At 44.6% G+C, this 16,890-nt stretch overlaps 1 protein-coding gene across 4 annotated transcripts in view; it reads left to right on the forward strand.

Annotated features, from left to right (window-relative positions):
• The window catches only part of NMNAT1 (nicotinamide nucleotide adenylyltransferase 1), a 44,228-nt gene extending 27,602 nt beyond the window's left edge, over positions 1-16,626 (forward strand). For all 4 annotated transcript variants that reach the window (XM_075550736.1, XM_075550738.1, XM_075550744.1 and 1 more), the window contains 4 exons: positions 1,548-1,718; positions 9,376-9,559; positions 14,082-14,224; positions 16,090-16,626. In XM_075550736.1, coding sequence (XP_075406851.1) covers positions 1,548-1,718; positions 9,376-9,559; positions 14,082-14,224; positions 16,090-16,490 — 899 coding nt within the window. In that variant the 3' untranslated portion in view covers positions 16,491-16,626. The remainder of the gene's footprint in view (positions 1-1,547; positions 1,719-9,375; positions 9,560-14,081; positions 14,225-16,089) is intronic.
• Positions 16,627-16,890: the final 264 nt, after the last annotated feature.

The following is a 16,890-nucleotide window of genomic DNA, read 5'->3' on the forward strand; positions in this document are numbered from 1 at the left end:
CTCGCGCCATTGTAGGTGTTTTGTTGTTGGGTGCTGTCACGTTGGCTCCAACTCCTAGTGACCCAGTGCAAAGCAGTGGCTGGACCTGCAGCCTTTGGATTAATCCATCCTCCTCATTTCTGAGGACCCTCTGATGCACCTAGCCTGATGTCCATTTCCAGGGACTCTCGCGATGGTCTCTCGGATAGCGAGCGTGCCCCTTAGAGGCAGGGATGGTAAGGCTTTGTCCCTGTACTTGGGACGTGTTGTCAGGAGAAGGACGCCATGCTGGGTAAGGTGGAGGGGTGGTGAGAAAGAGGAAGGCCTTCAATGAGATGGATTGAGAGAGTGGCTGCAACAGTGGTCTCAAACACAGGAACACCGGGAGGATGGCACAGGACCCGTAATGTTTCCTTCTGCTGTTATCTTTATGGAAGCACATGGACGGGCCTTCCTCCCTCTGCATTCAAACCACAGCTGTTGGTTAACAGCGGGCAGCTTAACCCTAGCACCACTAAGGTCTCTTATAGTGTGCACCCAGAATGATATACTGTAAATATATTTTGTTTTTAACCTGCATAGAAGTCCTATGAAGCAGCTGCTATTTTCTCTATGTCAAGATTGAGGAATACTGGAATAGAAGGGGGGAGGTTAGGTGACTTGCACAAGGTCATTCAGAACGATGCTATACAGGTAGAACATTGAAGACTGTTTGGCTGTGGAATCTGACCAGTTTAGGGGAAAGACCAAAAATGCTGGCTCTTGGTATTCAAAAAAAGCCCCAACAGATCACAGTATAATGAAGACCACCACATACAAGCCCTCCCCACCCACTCAGAACTTCTTGCCAGCTATCTTTAAAGAAAAATATAACAGTTTGCAGAAATTAGTAGTAACTCAGTAGTAGCAAGTAGTAGTATGAGCAAGTTGTCTAAGGCAAAATGCTATCTTTAAAGATAGCTTGTTAGGGGAATTGCATTTGGAAGAATATAATGTCATTGTGTCAATTAAATGCTGCCACGGTAGCATAATCACAAAACCTCAGTGCATACAACTACAAATACTCGTTTCCACTTGTGACTCCAGGGTCAGCTTGCGGTGTGCTGATCTGGACCAGTTTCCGCTGGTCTCTCCATGTGGCCAAGCAGGTTGGCCGTGGGCTAGCTGGTTTAGGATGGCCTCAGTTCCATGTCTAGTGGTGGGCTATGGATCAGTGGACCTTGTGTGGTATCATCTTGTGGCAGGCTAGCCTGCACTTGTTCTCATGACAGAGCATGGGGGACTGGAAGGACACAGGTCGCTAAGGTCTGACTCAGAACCGGAACACCCGCTGCGTTCTTTTGGCAGAAGCAAATCAGACAGAGTGGGGGTGTAGACTCCATCCCTATATGGTAGGATCTGCAAATTCACATGGAAAATGAGACACAAGGGTGAGGCCATTTTTGCCATTGATTTAGTACAGTTATTAAAGCCAAATAGGTTTTTCCATGTATTTAGAATAAGAACATAGGACAAAATCACAAGATTGATGACTAACATTTTATTTCTGTGTGTGTTTTTGTTTGTAGACTACAAGAGAGATGTCAGAGATTTCCATGTAGATCCTCAACTTCAAATTCTTACCATGGAAAGTTCAGAGAAGACAGAAGTAGTTCTCCTTGCTTGTGGTTCCTTTAACCCCATCACCAACATGCACCTCAGGTTGTTTGAGCTGGCCAAGGACTACATGAATGGAACAGGTAGGAACACTCACCCCAAACAACTAGAGAGTCAAGATTGCTACATCTATTTCAGGGCACAGAGGAACCCTGGTGGTATAGTGGCTACAAGTTGGGCTGCGATCCTCATGGTCAACAGTTTGAAACCACCAGCGGCTCTGAGGGAGAAAGCCTGGGCTTTCTACTCCGTAAACAGTTATAGTCTCAGAAACACACAGGGGGTCACGATGAGTCAGCATTAACTCGAAGGCAGTGAGTTTTCAGTGCATATGTTTGGTCAAACAGTAAAAATTGTGCTGCCCTGCTTCCTTGCTCAGGGATTTAGCCAAGAAAATGGGTAAGCTATGTCCCCGGAGGAATTACTTGGCTGATGATCTAGAAATTTTAAAAATCTCATTGTTACCAAGTTGATTCCAACTAATAACAACCCACTAGGACAAAAGAGAACGTAGGTTGTAATCTTTTTGGAAGTACAGATTGCCACATCTTTCCCCAATAGAACTACTGATGAGTTCAAACTGCTAACCTTTTAGCAAGTCAAGGATTGAAACCTTGTACCACTAGGGTTCTTTAATGGCCTATGATAAATGGAACAAAGAAGAACATATTATATTATATTATTATATTAATTAATCATGTTATTGGGAGCTCTTACAGATATAAAATTCTATAATTCAGTTAAATCAAGCAGTTTTACAATTGCTACCACCATCAGTTTCAAAATATTTTCTTTCTTCTTGAACTCTGATACCAGCTCCCCTTTAACCCCTCCCCCCCACTTTGCCCCCTAGGAACCCTTATTATTATATATTATTATTATTTGCAGTATCTCACACCATCCAGTGTGTCCGTTCACCTGCAGTTCTGTTAATCATTCCCCTCAAGTGGGGTCATACAGTCATCATTGCTATTAGCTTAAGGGGACCAGATGTCCTGCTTTTGGCGGGACAGTCCCGATTTTTAATAATTTATCCCCCGTCCTGCAGCATTTTTAAAAAGTCCCAATTTTTGGAAAGAATGCACGACAAGCTAGGGTATATGGTTTTCAGCTGCCATGTGGATATTTCGCCAGGATGTGAGTTTTATCAATGGTGTCCCGCTTTACCAATGCTCAAATCTGGTCACCTTATATTAGCTCCCCATTTCCCCCCTCAATCCCCCCCACCCCCTCTTCCCATACCCTCAAGGAATCATTAATCCCATTACTATTTCTGAAGGGTTTTCTGTCTTGGCTTTCATGCATCTAACACTCTTAATGATATAAATGAACACATGCAGGTCTAACAAGATTAATGAGGTAAAACAAACACCATAATAGTAAGGGGAGGACACGTTAAAGAACTGCTACAGGATGGTTACATGTTTCATCACTGGTGTACCACTCTCTAGATTTCTCATCCCTTCTGTGTGGAACATATGTATTGAGAGAAAGAATGACAATGATTTTTCAATCTCTTTGTTTCACAAGGGTGGATCTTCACTATTTTTATAGAATTGACCCTTATCCAGGGATTCACTTATGTTCAGTTTATATCTGTATGTCCAAATGAATAGCGCTTTTTCTCAGTCATCTTTGCATGTTGTGAAACAAGAGAATATTAGTAGTACAAGGGAAGTAAAATTTTGCTGGCGATAGATAAAAAACGGTTGCCGCATTAAATCAACAGGAAGCAGTCAGAAATTCCAGCTAGATCTAGAAGAGGAGGTGGAGCGAGGTGTATCATTGCTGATGTCAAATGGATTTTGACTAGACGCAGAGAATTCCAGAAAGATGTTTGCTGTGTTTTATTGAAAGTGCAAGGCATTCTACTATGCGGATCATAACAAACTGTGGATAACATTGAAAAGAATGGAAATTCCAGAACACCTCATTGTGCTAGTGTGCAGCCTGTGTATAGACTAAGAGAAGCTGTGTGAACTGAACAAGGGATGGTGGGTAGTTTAAAATCAGGAAAGGTGTGTGCTTGGGTTGTATCCTTCCACCATATGTTCCCATCTGTGTGCCGAGTAGGCAGTCTTAGGAGCTGGTATCCTTCCACCATATGTTTCCATCTGTGTGCCGAGTAGGCAGTCTTAGGAGCTGGACTTTATGAAGAGCACGGCATCAGGAATGGAGAGAGGTCCGTAATAACCAGGAAGACGCCGATGACACGACCTTGATCGCTGAACGGGAGGACTACGGCACCTGCTCATGAAGGTGAAAGGCTGCAGCCTCCAGTGTGGGTTACAGCTCAGTGTAAAGAACATAAACTCGTCCAGCTAGGCCAATAGATAACATGATGATAAATGGGGGAAAGATTGAAGTCAAGGATTTTGTTTTACTTGGATCCACAATCAACACTCACTGAAGCAGTGGTCAAGAAATCAAACCCTTATCGTAATGATTGCACAAGTCTTCTTTTGTGATTAATGAATCGTAGATGTGGATTATACTGTTTTAAAAATAGAATAAATCAAAGCACCCATTTAAAAAGAAAGAAATCCAACACATATTGCATTGGGCAGATGTGCAGCACAAGACCTCTTTAACGTGTTAAAGAGCGGTCACTTTGTGGGTGCCTGACCCAAGCCAGGGTTGTTTTCAGTCACCGCATATGCATGTGAAATCTGGTCAGTGACTCAGAAAGACCGAGGAAGAAGTGATTCATTTGAATTGTGATATTTGCAAAGAAGACTGAAAGTATCATGGACTACCAGAAGAACAAGCAAATCTGTCTTAAGTACAGCCAAAATGCTCTTTAGGTGGCGAGACTTTGTCTCATGTGCTTTGAACATGTTAACAGGAGAGCCCACCCATCGTGGTTGGTAAAGTAGTGGGTCAGCAAAAAGAGAGGAAGACCTTCAATGAAATGGCTCGCTCGAGCACAGCCACCCTTGTGAGGGCGCCCCAGGACTAGGCAGTGTCGTGCTCTGTTGTTCACAGAGTTGCTATGAGTCATAGGTAGCTGCTGACTTGGTGGCACTGAACAACTGCTACCACCCAGTCACTGGGAGTCACAAGGACTGGCTAGAAGGGCTATGGTAAGTAATTCATTGCAAAACAAATTCACTGTGCCATAGCAAGTATCAGAGGTTATTTAGAAATGGGCTCTCAAATATACAGTAAGTGGACAATACAAATTGATCAATCTTTTGTCCAAGACAATTTGGCAATATCGATCAAAACTGAACCAGAAATGATCTTTTAATAAAAATAAATAAAAGGAACTGTACATATCCTTTAATTCCACTTGGTGGAATCTATCCTGGAGGGAAAGAGTGGAATTGTGTGAGTATATGAGGAGGTACTCCCCAAAAACCAGAATTATTTTTTCCCAAAGCTTTGTATTTAAATTTTCTTACGAAACAACCTTAACACTTTCAAAGTTCTCTACGTTACACTTAATACATGTGTCAAATTTGTGATTCCATTCTTGGAAACATTTTTTCAAACTCATCTCTTTGGATGGCTGACAGAACCTCCCTCATTTTTTTGCTTTTCTATGTTGTCAAATTGCTGTCCTTGCCATTGGGCCTCCACTCAAGTACTCCCTCAATGCAAGAACACCTTGTTCTATTAAACTGGCATTCCATGATGCTCACCTTCCCAACATGATCGCTGAAGACAAAGTTGGTGCATAAGCAAATGTGGTGAAAAAAGCTGATGGTGCTCAGCTATCAAAAGATATAGTGTCTGGGGTCTTAAAGGCTTGAAGATAAACAAGCGGCCTTTAAGCTGAGAAGCAACAAAGCCCACATAGAAGAGGCACACCAGCCTGTGTGATCATGAGGTGTTGATGAGATAAGGTATTAGGCATCATAGAACAAAAAATCATATCATTGTGAATGAGGAGGAGTACGGAATGGGGACCCAAAGTCCATCTCTAGGCAACTGAATATTCCCTTACAGAAGGGTCATGGGGAAGAGACAAGCCAGTCAAGGTGCAGTGTAGCAACGATGAAACATACAACTTTCCTCCAGTTCTTAAATGTTTCCTCCCCACCACTATCACGATACCAATTCTACCTTACAAATACAGCTAGACCAGAGGATGTACACTGGTACAGATAGGAACTGGAAACACAGAGAATCCAGGACAGACGAACCCCTCAGGACCAGTGTTGAGTGTGGCAATACCAGGAGGGTGGAGGGAAGGTGGGGTAGAAAGGGGGAACCAATTACAAGGACCTACATATAACCCCCTCCCTGGGGGATGGACAACAGAAAAGTGGGTGAAGGGAGACATCAGTCAGTATAAGATATGACAAAATAATAATAATTTATAAATTATCAAGGGTTCATGAGGGAGGAGGCACGGTGAGGAGGGAGGGGGGAAATGAGCTGATAGCAAGGGCTCAAGTAGAAAGCAAATATTTTGAGAATGATGAGGGCAACAAATGTACAAATGTGCTTGACACAATGGATGGATGGATGGACCATGATAAGAGTTGTATGGGCCCCCAATAAAATGATTTTTTTAAGTTGCTGTGCTTTCACATCCCTCTTCATTCTCATAAACAAAAAGATGCCACATGGAGCAAGGTCAGGTGAGTAAGGTGTGTGGGGCAAGAGAGGCAAGCTTTTTTTGCCAAAAACTGGCGAACTGAGATGACTGTGTGAGCAGGTGCACTGTCGTGGTGGCAAAACCAGTCCCCCATCTGCCACAAATTAGGCCTTTTTTAGTTGCACACTGTTAAACACAATCTTTTTAGAACCTCTGAATAGGAAACTTGATTAACAGTCTGACTTGGTGGAACGAACTCCAAATGCACTATACGTCGACATTTTTGTCCATTAGGGAGGTTGACAGACGTCCAGGATGAGGTTTGTCATCAGTCAACATTTCACCGTTTTTGAAACAGGAAAACCACTGGTACACTTGAGTGTTTCCCATAGCACTGCCCTTGTCAACTGTGCTCAACATCGCAACAGTTTCTGTGGCATTTTTCCTGAGCAGGAAACAAAATGTCACAGCCTCACACTGTTCTCTTAAATTGGCCATCACCAAAAAAAATGAGGTTTGAGCGAAATTGCTTTTACAAAAAAATTCACTGTGATCAGAGAGAACCTTCCCAGGTGATGCCACTGGGTGCACTAACTCAGAGCGAGTTGCTTGATGCTCGCCTAGCGTGTAGACTAGAGAAACAAATTCATAGACACTCATGTGCAAGAGAGAACTTTATATATCAAAGAGTAACTATGCATTAAGAAAATATCCCAGCCCAGTCCATAAGTCCGATATTACTCCATATGTCGATATTAGTCCATAAATTCCTCTTCAGACTCATGCAGCCATGCAGTGACACCAAATGCAGACCAGTGGGTGGAAAGTCTTGTGGATCCAGTGGTGGTGGAAGCACCTCAGAGCTGGTGTGGGTCTCCATGTGGCTCCTCCAGCCTTATGTGGCTTGTCATCAGGAATATGAAGCAGAGATAGGGTGTCTCCTGCCTCCAGGGAAGAATACAGGAGTTCCCAGAATCCTCAGAAGGCCATGCCCACACCGAAGCCTTATTGGCGATGACCCTTCGCAAGTTGACTGATTATATAACTTCCCCAGAAAGTGGAGCTTTTTTCTGTTTGGGGGGGCTACCTCCTCATAATTAAGGGGACAGGGCATAGAGTTAGAGCATAATGACCACTTTTAGTTCTCTTGACTCCTGATATCTTCTATTGTCTAATGATTTCTTGTTGATTTATTAAAGGTATTTTATAATCTAGAGTGACTTTTGTTTGGTATGTGTGGCACATATATCCTCAGTTTGTCAGAGAAAGGCTGAATGTCTAATCGTTATACAGAACTCATTGATCCTTTCCTTATACCCTTTTAATTTTATTAAGTTCTGTTCTTTATGATGTTCTTTAGATTTTTTATTTTTTCTTACTTTTTAGTTGAATTTTTTCTTCACGGATTTTCAGTCGTTTTTTCTTGATGAATACTCATGTAGGGTAAATTTGCTCTTACGTTACTGTTGTGAGGCGTCATTGAGTCAGTTCCAGCTCGTCCTGGCCCTGGGTAAATACCCAGCCCGGTGCCATCATCTCGCTCCTTTCTGTCTTGGAGCCCGTTATTGCACCAGCTGCGTCGTTCGCACTGTTGAGGGTCTTCCTCGTGTTTGCTCTTCTGCTTTGCCCATCATGGTGTCCTTCTCCAGGCGTGGGCCTTCCTGAGGACAGATCCGAGGTCCGTGAGCTGAACGCTCACCATCCTCACTTCTACGAAGCATTCTGGCTGCCCCGTAAAATTCCCAACAGCAAAACCAGAGAAGCCCCATTGCACAAACATTTTTCACACTTCCTCTTGTGTCACGTAGCCTATCGTTCCCCTGACTGAAGCACAATGCAAACGCATGCCCAGAGTCGTGTGAGGAGGAGCATTTAAACATGCAGCTGCAGGGAGGCATGAGCAAACTGGGGCCACTGCCCTCCCATTTTCTGGGAGAAATCTTCAGGTGGATTATTTAGGCCGTCAAGTCCTCTCTAGGTTGGTGTGCTCTGCGCCCATCTGTGTTTCTTTCTGGACATTTTTTTATTTCCAAGATCTTTGTTATTTGCCCTGTATTTTCTTGTTAAGAACACAGTAATAGGCATTTATTTTCTTTTATAGATTTTATTTTTCTCTCTACAAACTCTCAGTGTAGTATTCACTCTTCTAGTTAGTTTTTGCCCCGCTTTTAATGTGTTAATTTTCCTGATTGCTTTCTTATCACTGGAGATTCCCTAGTTTCCTTTTGTCCTTAGTTATCTTTCGAGGCTTATGCAGGAGAGGAAAAAGAGACCACCCTGCTTGGCTTTAACGGCAGCATGTGCGGGGGGGGGGGGGGGGGGGGGGGGGGGGGGGGGACGAGTCCAGTCCTGCTGTGCTTCTTCCTGGACAGTAGCTGCCACTCTGGGGGACTCTTCACACCAAGCACAGAGATTTGGTTTCATCCATTTGTATTTTCCGTTACAGATGATTCTAACTGCTTTCTGTCTTTCTGGAATTTCTCAAAATTTCTGAGTCATCAGTGACACGTTTCCCCTCCTGTTTCCAGCACTGATAGGTGTTTCTGCTTTTCTTTATGTCTCTTTTCTGCCCCTTTATGGGGTTTTCAGGGAGTACAAAGCTGAATATGCTCAGTCCATGTATCAATTCACTTCACCTCTTAAATCCATTTTTCTTTTTCTGATTCATTTTTTCTTGTTAGGTTTAGCTCACACAAAGAGGAGTGCATAAATCAAATAGGTAATTATGAAGTGAACATCTTAGTAACTACTACCAAGTCAAGCATGCCAGGAGGCTCATTTATCTGAGCCCTACGGAGCCTGGTGGCACAGCGGTTAAGCACCCAGCTACTAACTAAAAGGTTGGCGGTTCAAACTCAGCAGCCACTCTGAAAGTGAAAGATGTAACCATCTGATTCCATCAAGATTCATGACCTTGAGTGTCTGATAGAGTTGAAAAACTGTTAGCAGTATCATTTCACTATTGTTTAAGGTTCTAATACTCTTTGAGCCAAGAATTAGTTTAAAAAAGAAAAGGGAGCAACCAAATAATTTCTTGCTTCTTCCTTTTCACTGGGAATAGAAATTACTTCTAGAGAACTCAAAGATTAGGAAAAGGGGAGCTATGATTATAAAACAGCGTGGATTACACAGTTTGCTATGAGTAAACTCTTAACAATTTGCTATCCCTACTTCCAATGGGCTTTTCCATCCAGGAAAGTACAGAGTCATCAAAGGCATCATTTCTCCGGTCGGCGATGCGTACAGGAAGAAAGGACTCATCCCTGCCCATCACCGGGTGACCATGGCAGAGCTCGCCACCAAGAATTCCACATGGGTGGAGGTGGACACGTGGGAAAGCCTTCAGGACGAGTGGATCGAGACTGCGAAAGTGCTGAGGTACTTGTGGGGATGCCAACCTCCGCACTTCTGTGGAAATGGGAGGGGGGGGTGCGCCGTGGCTTTTTGTACCTGTGAACATGCAGCTAGTTGACATCAATTCGACTCTGACTCATTCGGGCCCCGGGTCTCAGAGTGGGAGTGCACCACAGAATCTTCAACGCAGTGGCTGAAGGTTTGGAAGGAGATCACCAGGACTTTCTTTCAAGGTACCTGGAAGTGAACTCGAATAGCCAACCTTTTGGGTTGCAGCTCAGAGTACTAGTGGTTTGCACCCGCAGGGAGACTCCATTGTGAAATACCAGTTTGTAAAACTGTCGCCAATCTTGGAAAGGCTTTGGTGGTGGGTAGGTGCCATCCACTCAGTCCCGACTCACAGCGACCTGATGCACCATGTGACAAAACACCGCCCAGCCCTGCTCCATCCAGTCTTATGCTTGAGCTCATTGTTTTAGCCACCATGTCAGTCCCTCCTATCGAGGGCCTTCCTCTCTTCTGCTGCTCCTCTGCCTTCCCAAGCATGATGTCCTTCTCCAGGGACTGGTCCCCCCTGACAGCATGTCCAAAGCAAATGAGATGAAGTCTCACCGCCCTTGCCTCTAAGGCGCACTCTGGCCGGACTTCTTTGTGGGTTCTTGTGGCAGTCCATGGCACTTTCAGTACTCTTCACCAGCCTCATAATTCAAACGCAGTGATTTTTCTTCAGTCTTCCTTAGGCAGCGTCCAACAGATGAGGCAGCTCGAAATACCTTGGCTTGGTCCGGTGCCCTTAGTCTTCGGAGTCTCAGCTAGGCTCTCCAACACTGTGAAAAGGCTTGTGCGCCATGTTGACCTCAGCGCAGCGCGGCATGTCATACCCTGACTGCTGTGTCCAGGAGCATCGATGGTGACTCCAAGTAAGATGAAATCCTTGACAGCTCCAACCTTTCGGAGAGGCTTAGTCGGCCCTCGTCTGTGTGCGGTTAGGGCTCTAGAGCATGCCCCTTTGAGGGAAACAGCGGGGTGTTCCTCAGCCTTTCTGGCTTAGCAGCCACCATGACACAGTGGCATGGTTGCTGCTATGTGACGTCTCTGTACGATAACAGAAGAAGTTGACCTGTCTTGTCCATCTGTGAGAAAGGAAGCTTTGTAGTAGGATGTTGTCATCAACTGTCTTGGGCATAAGAGAAAGACCAAGGAACTCAAAGGAGAGAAGCCATGATCATTGGTCATGGACAAGCCTCCTGTGACTGCTCCTGCGACAGCCCGTGGGTGGATCACACACTCTCTGCTCAGGGGGTTGAAACCGCTCCACAAGGACGGGTTCCGAACCAGAGCAAATAACATCGAATAACTACGGAGTCGGAGCGCGGGTGTAAAAGGAAAGCCTTCTGAAGTGACGTTTCCAATCTTGGTCCTTAGGGTTTTGATGTCTGGTTACTAAGTGACCAGGGTTCAGAGCAGGAAGTAGAAATCATTCTGTGTGTTTAAAGAAGGGGATTTAGGTGCTTGTGCAAAATTCTTAGACGCACTGGAGAAGTGGACGCGGGGCTGCCACTGGCATTTTGTCTCAAGCTAACTCCTCCTCGGCCGCAGTAGGAGTTCAGGACAGCCGCTGTGACACCCTCCAGCTCCTAACGACAGGGCTGGACTGTGGACTGTGGAGTCTGGCTCCCAGGCTTCTGCTTTACATGACAGCTTGCCAGGCTCCACAGCCACAGGAAGACAGCCACTCCTGCCCTTTGGCCTTCCACGTCTCTCCTGAGTGAATCTCTTAAGGAGAATGGCAGTCACACCTACAGCAGCAGGGACCCCTGGTTCAGTGTGGTTGTTGTAGTATCTGACACTGTCAGTAGACAGCTTCGACTGTAAGCCAATAAGTAAATGACTTATCAAGAGAACTGACTGCAATCTTGGCAAAGTCTCCCGTGGCCACTGGCCCAGTACTCTCCCATCAGAGACCAGGCTCATGGGTCCCAGCCGGCCCCAGCCCTCTGGCTCCATGGTAACCTTATTGTCCATTATATAGTCAACTCAGCCCTTCCAAAGGGAAGGGATTTGGGGGCATAAAGAACCCACAGTTGGATCCCACAAGTGTAGCTCATTCCTCGAGTAACTTTGCACAGTTGTAAAGCAGTGGGTCTCCTGCTGCCATTCCAGAATAAAGCCCCACTTCTGCTTCCCCACCCAGGACCTTACCCTTGGCACCGGGTCCTTTTATACTGCCTTCCTCTTCATCAGCAGAGCATGCGCTGCACGGCTCAGAACCAGACCTCCCTCGGCTGTCTGACAGCAGACCTGCCGGCGGTGATCTTTGTTGGAGCAGACTTTAAACTTCAGCCTCTCATGAACCACACTATGTGCATTCGAATCTGGGCTCTGTGGCCTGGGCAGATTCGTCTGCCTTGTTCTTTAGATGGGCATGACAAAGCAATTCTCACATACCAATGGCCATGATAGTCACACCGACACACCGATCGACTACTGTAAGGTAGAGTTTCCCAAAGTGGGCAATACTGCCCCCGGGGAGGTGCTGGAATGATCCAGGAGCCTGCAGAAGCAGACACCTGCCCTTTATCCTGGATTGTGAACAAAAGTGTTTAGTTGCTAGGAGGATGCTGAGTAATTTCCTTTCTTCAAAGGAGGTGGTAGGCCAAATAATTTTGGAAATCTATTGTACAAAGCAAAGTATAATTACTGTTCGTGTACATAGGGAAAGTTTCCAGCATCGCCAGACCAAAAAATAGCTGCCACATCACCTCAAATAACTCCAGCAGGCCACTGAACCAGTTCCAACTCAGAGCAACCTGGGACTAGATTTCTGAGGCTCTCAATCTTTTTCTATTTGTTTTAATACTTTTATTGGGGGCTCTTACATCTCTTATCACAATCCATACATTCGTACAGGGTGTCAAGCACATTTGAATAAAGGAATTTTCCCCCTTAAATAATTTTTTTAATTAAAAGATCATTTTATTGGGGCTCTTACAACTCTTATTTCAATCCATACATCAATTGTATCAGGCTTATTTGTACATATGATGCCATCATTCTTTTCTAGATAATTTCTTTCTTTTTTTGTAATAAATCATTTTATTAGGACTCATACAACTCTTATCACAATCCATATAATCATCAGTTGAGTAAAGCACCCTTATACATTCATTGCCCTCATCATTCTCAAAATTCGCCTTCCACTTGGGTTCCTGGAATCAGCTCATTTTCCTTTTTTCCCTCCCCCTCCCTCCTGTTCCTGCCTCCCTCATGAACCCTTAATAATTAATAAATTATTATTTTATCTTATCTTACACTGCCCGGCATCTCCCCTCACCCACTTTCCTGTTGCCCATCCCCCAGAGAGGAGGCTGCATGTAGATCCCCGAGATTGGTTCCCTCCTTAAATAATTTTATAGGGGTTCATACAACTCTTACCACAATCCATCCATCCATCCATTGTGTCAAGCACATTTGTACATTTGTTGCCATCATCATTCTCAAAACATTTGCTTTCTACTTGAGCCTTTGGTATCAGCTCCTCATTTTCCCTCTCCCTCCCTGCCCCTTCCCTCATTAACCCTTGATAATTTAGAAATTATTTTTATTTTGTAATATCTTATATTGTCCGATGTCTCCCTTCACCCATTTTTCTGTTGTCCGTTCCCCAGGGAGGGGTTATATGTAGGTCCTTGCCTACCTCACCTTCCCTTCACCCTCCCAATATTGCCACTCTCACCACTGGTCCTGTGGGGTTCATCTGTCCAGGATTCCCTGTGTTTCCAGCTCTTATCTGTACCAGTGTACATGCTCTGGTCTAGCCAGGTTTGTAAGATAGAATTGGATCATGATAGTTGTGGGGAGGAGGCATTAACGAGCTAGAGGAAAGTTGTGTTTCATAATTGCTACACTACACCCTGACTGGCTTGTCTCCTCCCTGTAACCCTCCCGTAAAGGGGTGTCCAATTGCCTACAGATGGGCTTTGGGTCCCCACTCCGTACTCCCCTCATTTACAATTATATGATTTTTTGTTCTTTAATGCCTGATACCTGATCCTATCGACACCTCATGATCATACAGGCTGGTGTACTTCTTCCATGTGGGCTTTGTTGCTTCTCAGCTATATGGCTGCTTGTTTATCTTCAAGCCTTTAAGATCCCAGACACCATCTCTTTTGATAGCTGGGCACCATCAGCTTTCTCCACTACATTTGCTTATGCACCCATTGTCTTCAGTGATCATGTCGGGAAGGTGAGCATCATGGAATTCCAGTTTAATAGAACAATGTCCATCTGCTACCTTAATACTAAACCTATAAATATATGCCCATAGATCTATTTCCAATCATCATCTATAAATATATTTATATGTGTACATGCCTGTATTTAGACCTTTATAAATGCCCTTTGCATCCTAGTTCTTTCCTATAGTTTCTTTTACTTTCCTCTTGACCCACTATCATGCTCAGCCTTCATTTGGGTTTCAGTAATTCCTCTCGGTTACTTGCCCTTGATTAAGTCCTACCAGGCCATTCTTAATGTTTTACAGACATCATCAAGAAAAACTGGAGGCGAGAAAATGTGATAACCAACAGGACTCACCTACTCTGGAAAGGCCTGGACAAAAGAGGAAGTGGACTGAACAAAGGCAAGATTTTAGTCAAAAGAAATCTCTAGAGCCGAAAATGAAAGGTTTGTATGTTTGACTCGCATAGGATGCCAGGGCACCTCTACCAGAGAAGAGCCTGGCAATTTGCCTCCCTGATAAGCACAGCCAGGGGACCCTACAGAGCAGTTCTGTTCTACCACCGAAGATGCATCAGAACCCCTACAGCATCCAGTAGCAGCGGCAGTCAGCACTGTGGTTAATACATCTAGACCCCTCGGAAATGCCCCTTGACGGTCTTATGAAGAGGGTGAACAGAAATTGCTCCGAACACATTTCTTCTACAGTGCTTCTAAACCTTTTTGGGTATTTTTTTCTATTGTGTTACATTTTAACAGTTTTATTGACATATAATTCACATCCTATACAATTCACTGGTTTAAATATCTCAAAAAGATATTTTTTAAAAGTTGCACAATCATCACCCCCATCAATTTTAAACCATTTTCTTCATTCTTGTACTCATGATTAGTTCCCTATTTCTCTCCAACCTCCTCTGCCATAGCCCTAAGAAACTATTAACCCAGTTACTAGCTCTGTGAATTTGCTTATCCTGAATTTCCTTCTTTTTTATGTAAACAAGGAGAGTTTTTTATTTAACAACACATAACATAGGGAAGGGAAATTACAAAATAATGTTGTAAGGTCTTTATGACACATAAAGGTAGCTATATCAAGTCCAGGCTTCTGTGTGACACAAACTGGTTATGCTTAGCTCTTACAGTAAAGGTTAGTGGTATGAATCCACTGAGTGGGAAAAGCTAGGCTGTCTCTTTCTGTAACCGATTCATAATGCTATTAAATAGAGCAGAACTGCCCCACAGGATATCCAAGGTTGGAAACCTCTATAGAAACAGACTGCCACTTCTTCCCCCACAAAGCGCCTGGGGTTCAAGCAGCCGACCTCTCTGTCAGCAGCTGAGTGCTTTCACCGCTGCACCAGCAGGGCGCCTTCCCCATAAGATTGCAGCCACTGAACACGCTGCTATGGAGTATTCATTCTGACACACATGAATGCTGCCACGTATTGATTGACCATGAGTTGGAGCGCACACTACTACAAAGGATTGAGTGTGGGGTTCTATATCAAAGTCTAGGTTGGAGGATTTAATATGTTAAGACTATACTCTAATGGTGTACAGTATTTTAATGCATCTAATATTATAGAATAGTATTATTTTGGTTTTTGAGCTATTTTACACAGTTGATAATCGCTTATCCTGAATTTCTATAAAGAAAATCCTACAACAATAACTACAACACACACACAAATCACTAACAATAACCAGTGAAACACAAGAACCCAATATAAAAGAAAATAATAAACACCAGAGTACATTTAAAATGAGTCAAGTGGAGAATGTTACATTTTACCCTAACTACATCTGCATTAGTCCACTTTCTAATTCACTCTATGGCAGCAAGCTATTCACGTCTTTGGTCATTTGTCGGAAGGGGTCACGGGAGGCTTAATCTATGAGGGGACTCTGCAGATGGATTTGGACCTTCACTGCCATCCACAGCCTGCAAACCAGGGGCTCAGAGTAAGTTCTAATACTGTTCCCTCCTCCAGTCTTGGAATGCACTATTTACAATCCTTGGATCACAAGGAAGAAGCTGGTATGCTCCTTCCATGTGACTTAGCTGACTCCTCTCTTAGATGGCTGTTTATTTTAAGATCCCAGACACTATTCATTCATTGCTATAGCTTCACACATCCATGGCTTCAGTGACTTCTGTATAAAGGTAGGTACTTTGTAACTTTTGAAGTGTCCTCAGTCTCCTGTGGGGATCTGACCCAATAAAGATGGTGACCCCTCTCTCCAGACACCCCATTCTGAGGCAGGGCGCGCTGGGACAAGTGTACCCTGACGCCCGCCTATTTCCCCAGGGCTGCCTGCGGTGAAGTTGCTGTGTGGAGCAGACTTACTGGAGTCCTTTGGTGTCCCCAATCTGTGGAAGAGCGAGGACATTGCCCAGATTGTGGGAGGCTACGGGCTCGTCTGTATTACTCGGGCTGGAAATGATGCCCAGAAATTCATCTACGAGTCAGATGTGCTGTGGCAACACCGGGCCAACATCCACCTGGTGAGCGAGTGGGTCACCAATGACATTTCATCCACCAAGATCCGGCGTGCCCTCCGCAGGGCCCAGAGCATTCGCTACCTGGTGCCAGATCTTGTCCAAGAATACATCGAGCAGCATAGTCTCTACAGCGCCGAGAGTGAAGACAGGCACGCTGGGGTCATCCTGGCCCCGCTGCAGAGAAACACTGCCGGAGCCACGTCCTAAGGCCCCAGCGGGCGACATGTGGCACTTTGCGGCTTTGAGAGACTGGACCCCGTCACTTGGGAAAGGAATCATGACCCTACTTTCATAGGCTAAAGCTTAAAAGTGGAATAAACATCAGTAAAGGATTAAAATCGGGCATATGTTGTTGTTTTTAATCAGGAGTTGTTAATGATAAAGATTCTCAGGATGGTCTTGTTTTTCTAGACCGTGTCTCTGCCTTCGAGACAAGAGGTTATCAGCACAGAAACCAGAACAGGATTTTGTCAGATTGACTCCAGAGGTGTGAAAAAAGGCCTCCTGGCTCTAGCACGTAAGAGAAGCCAAGTGCAAAAAGCAAGAGTCCATGAGAAATCCTACCTTCAGTTACGAAGGGAACGGACACTTTGCGGGTATCTTTTGC

Source organism: Tenrec ecaudatus, chromosome 1 (assembly GCF_050624435.1).
Source record: "Tenrec ecaudatus isolate mTenEca1 chromosome 1, mTenEca1.hap1, whole genome shotgun sequence".
Classification (NCBI taxonomy): Eukaryota; Metazoa; Chordata; class Mammalia; order Afrosoricida; family Tenrecidae; genus Tenrec; species Tenrec ecaudatus.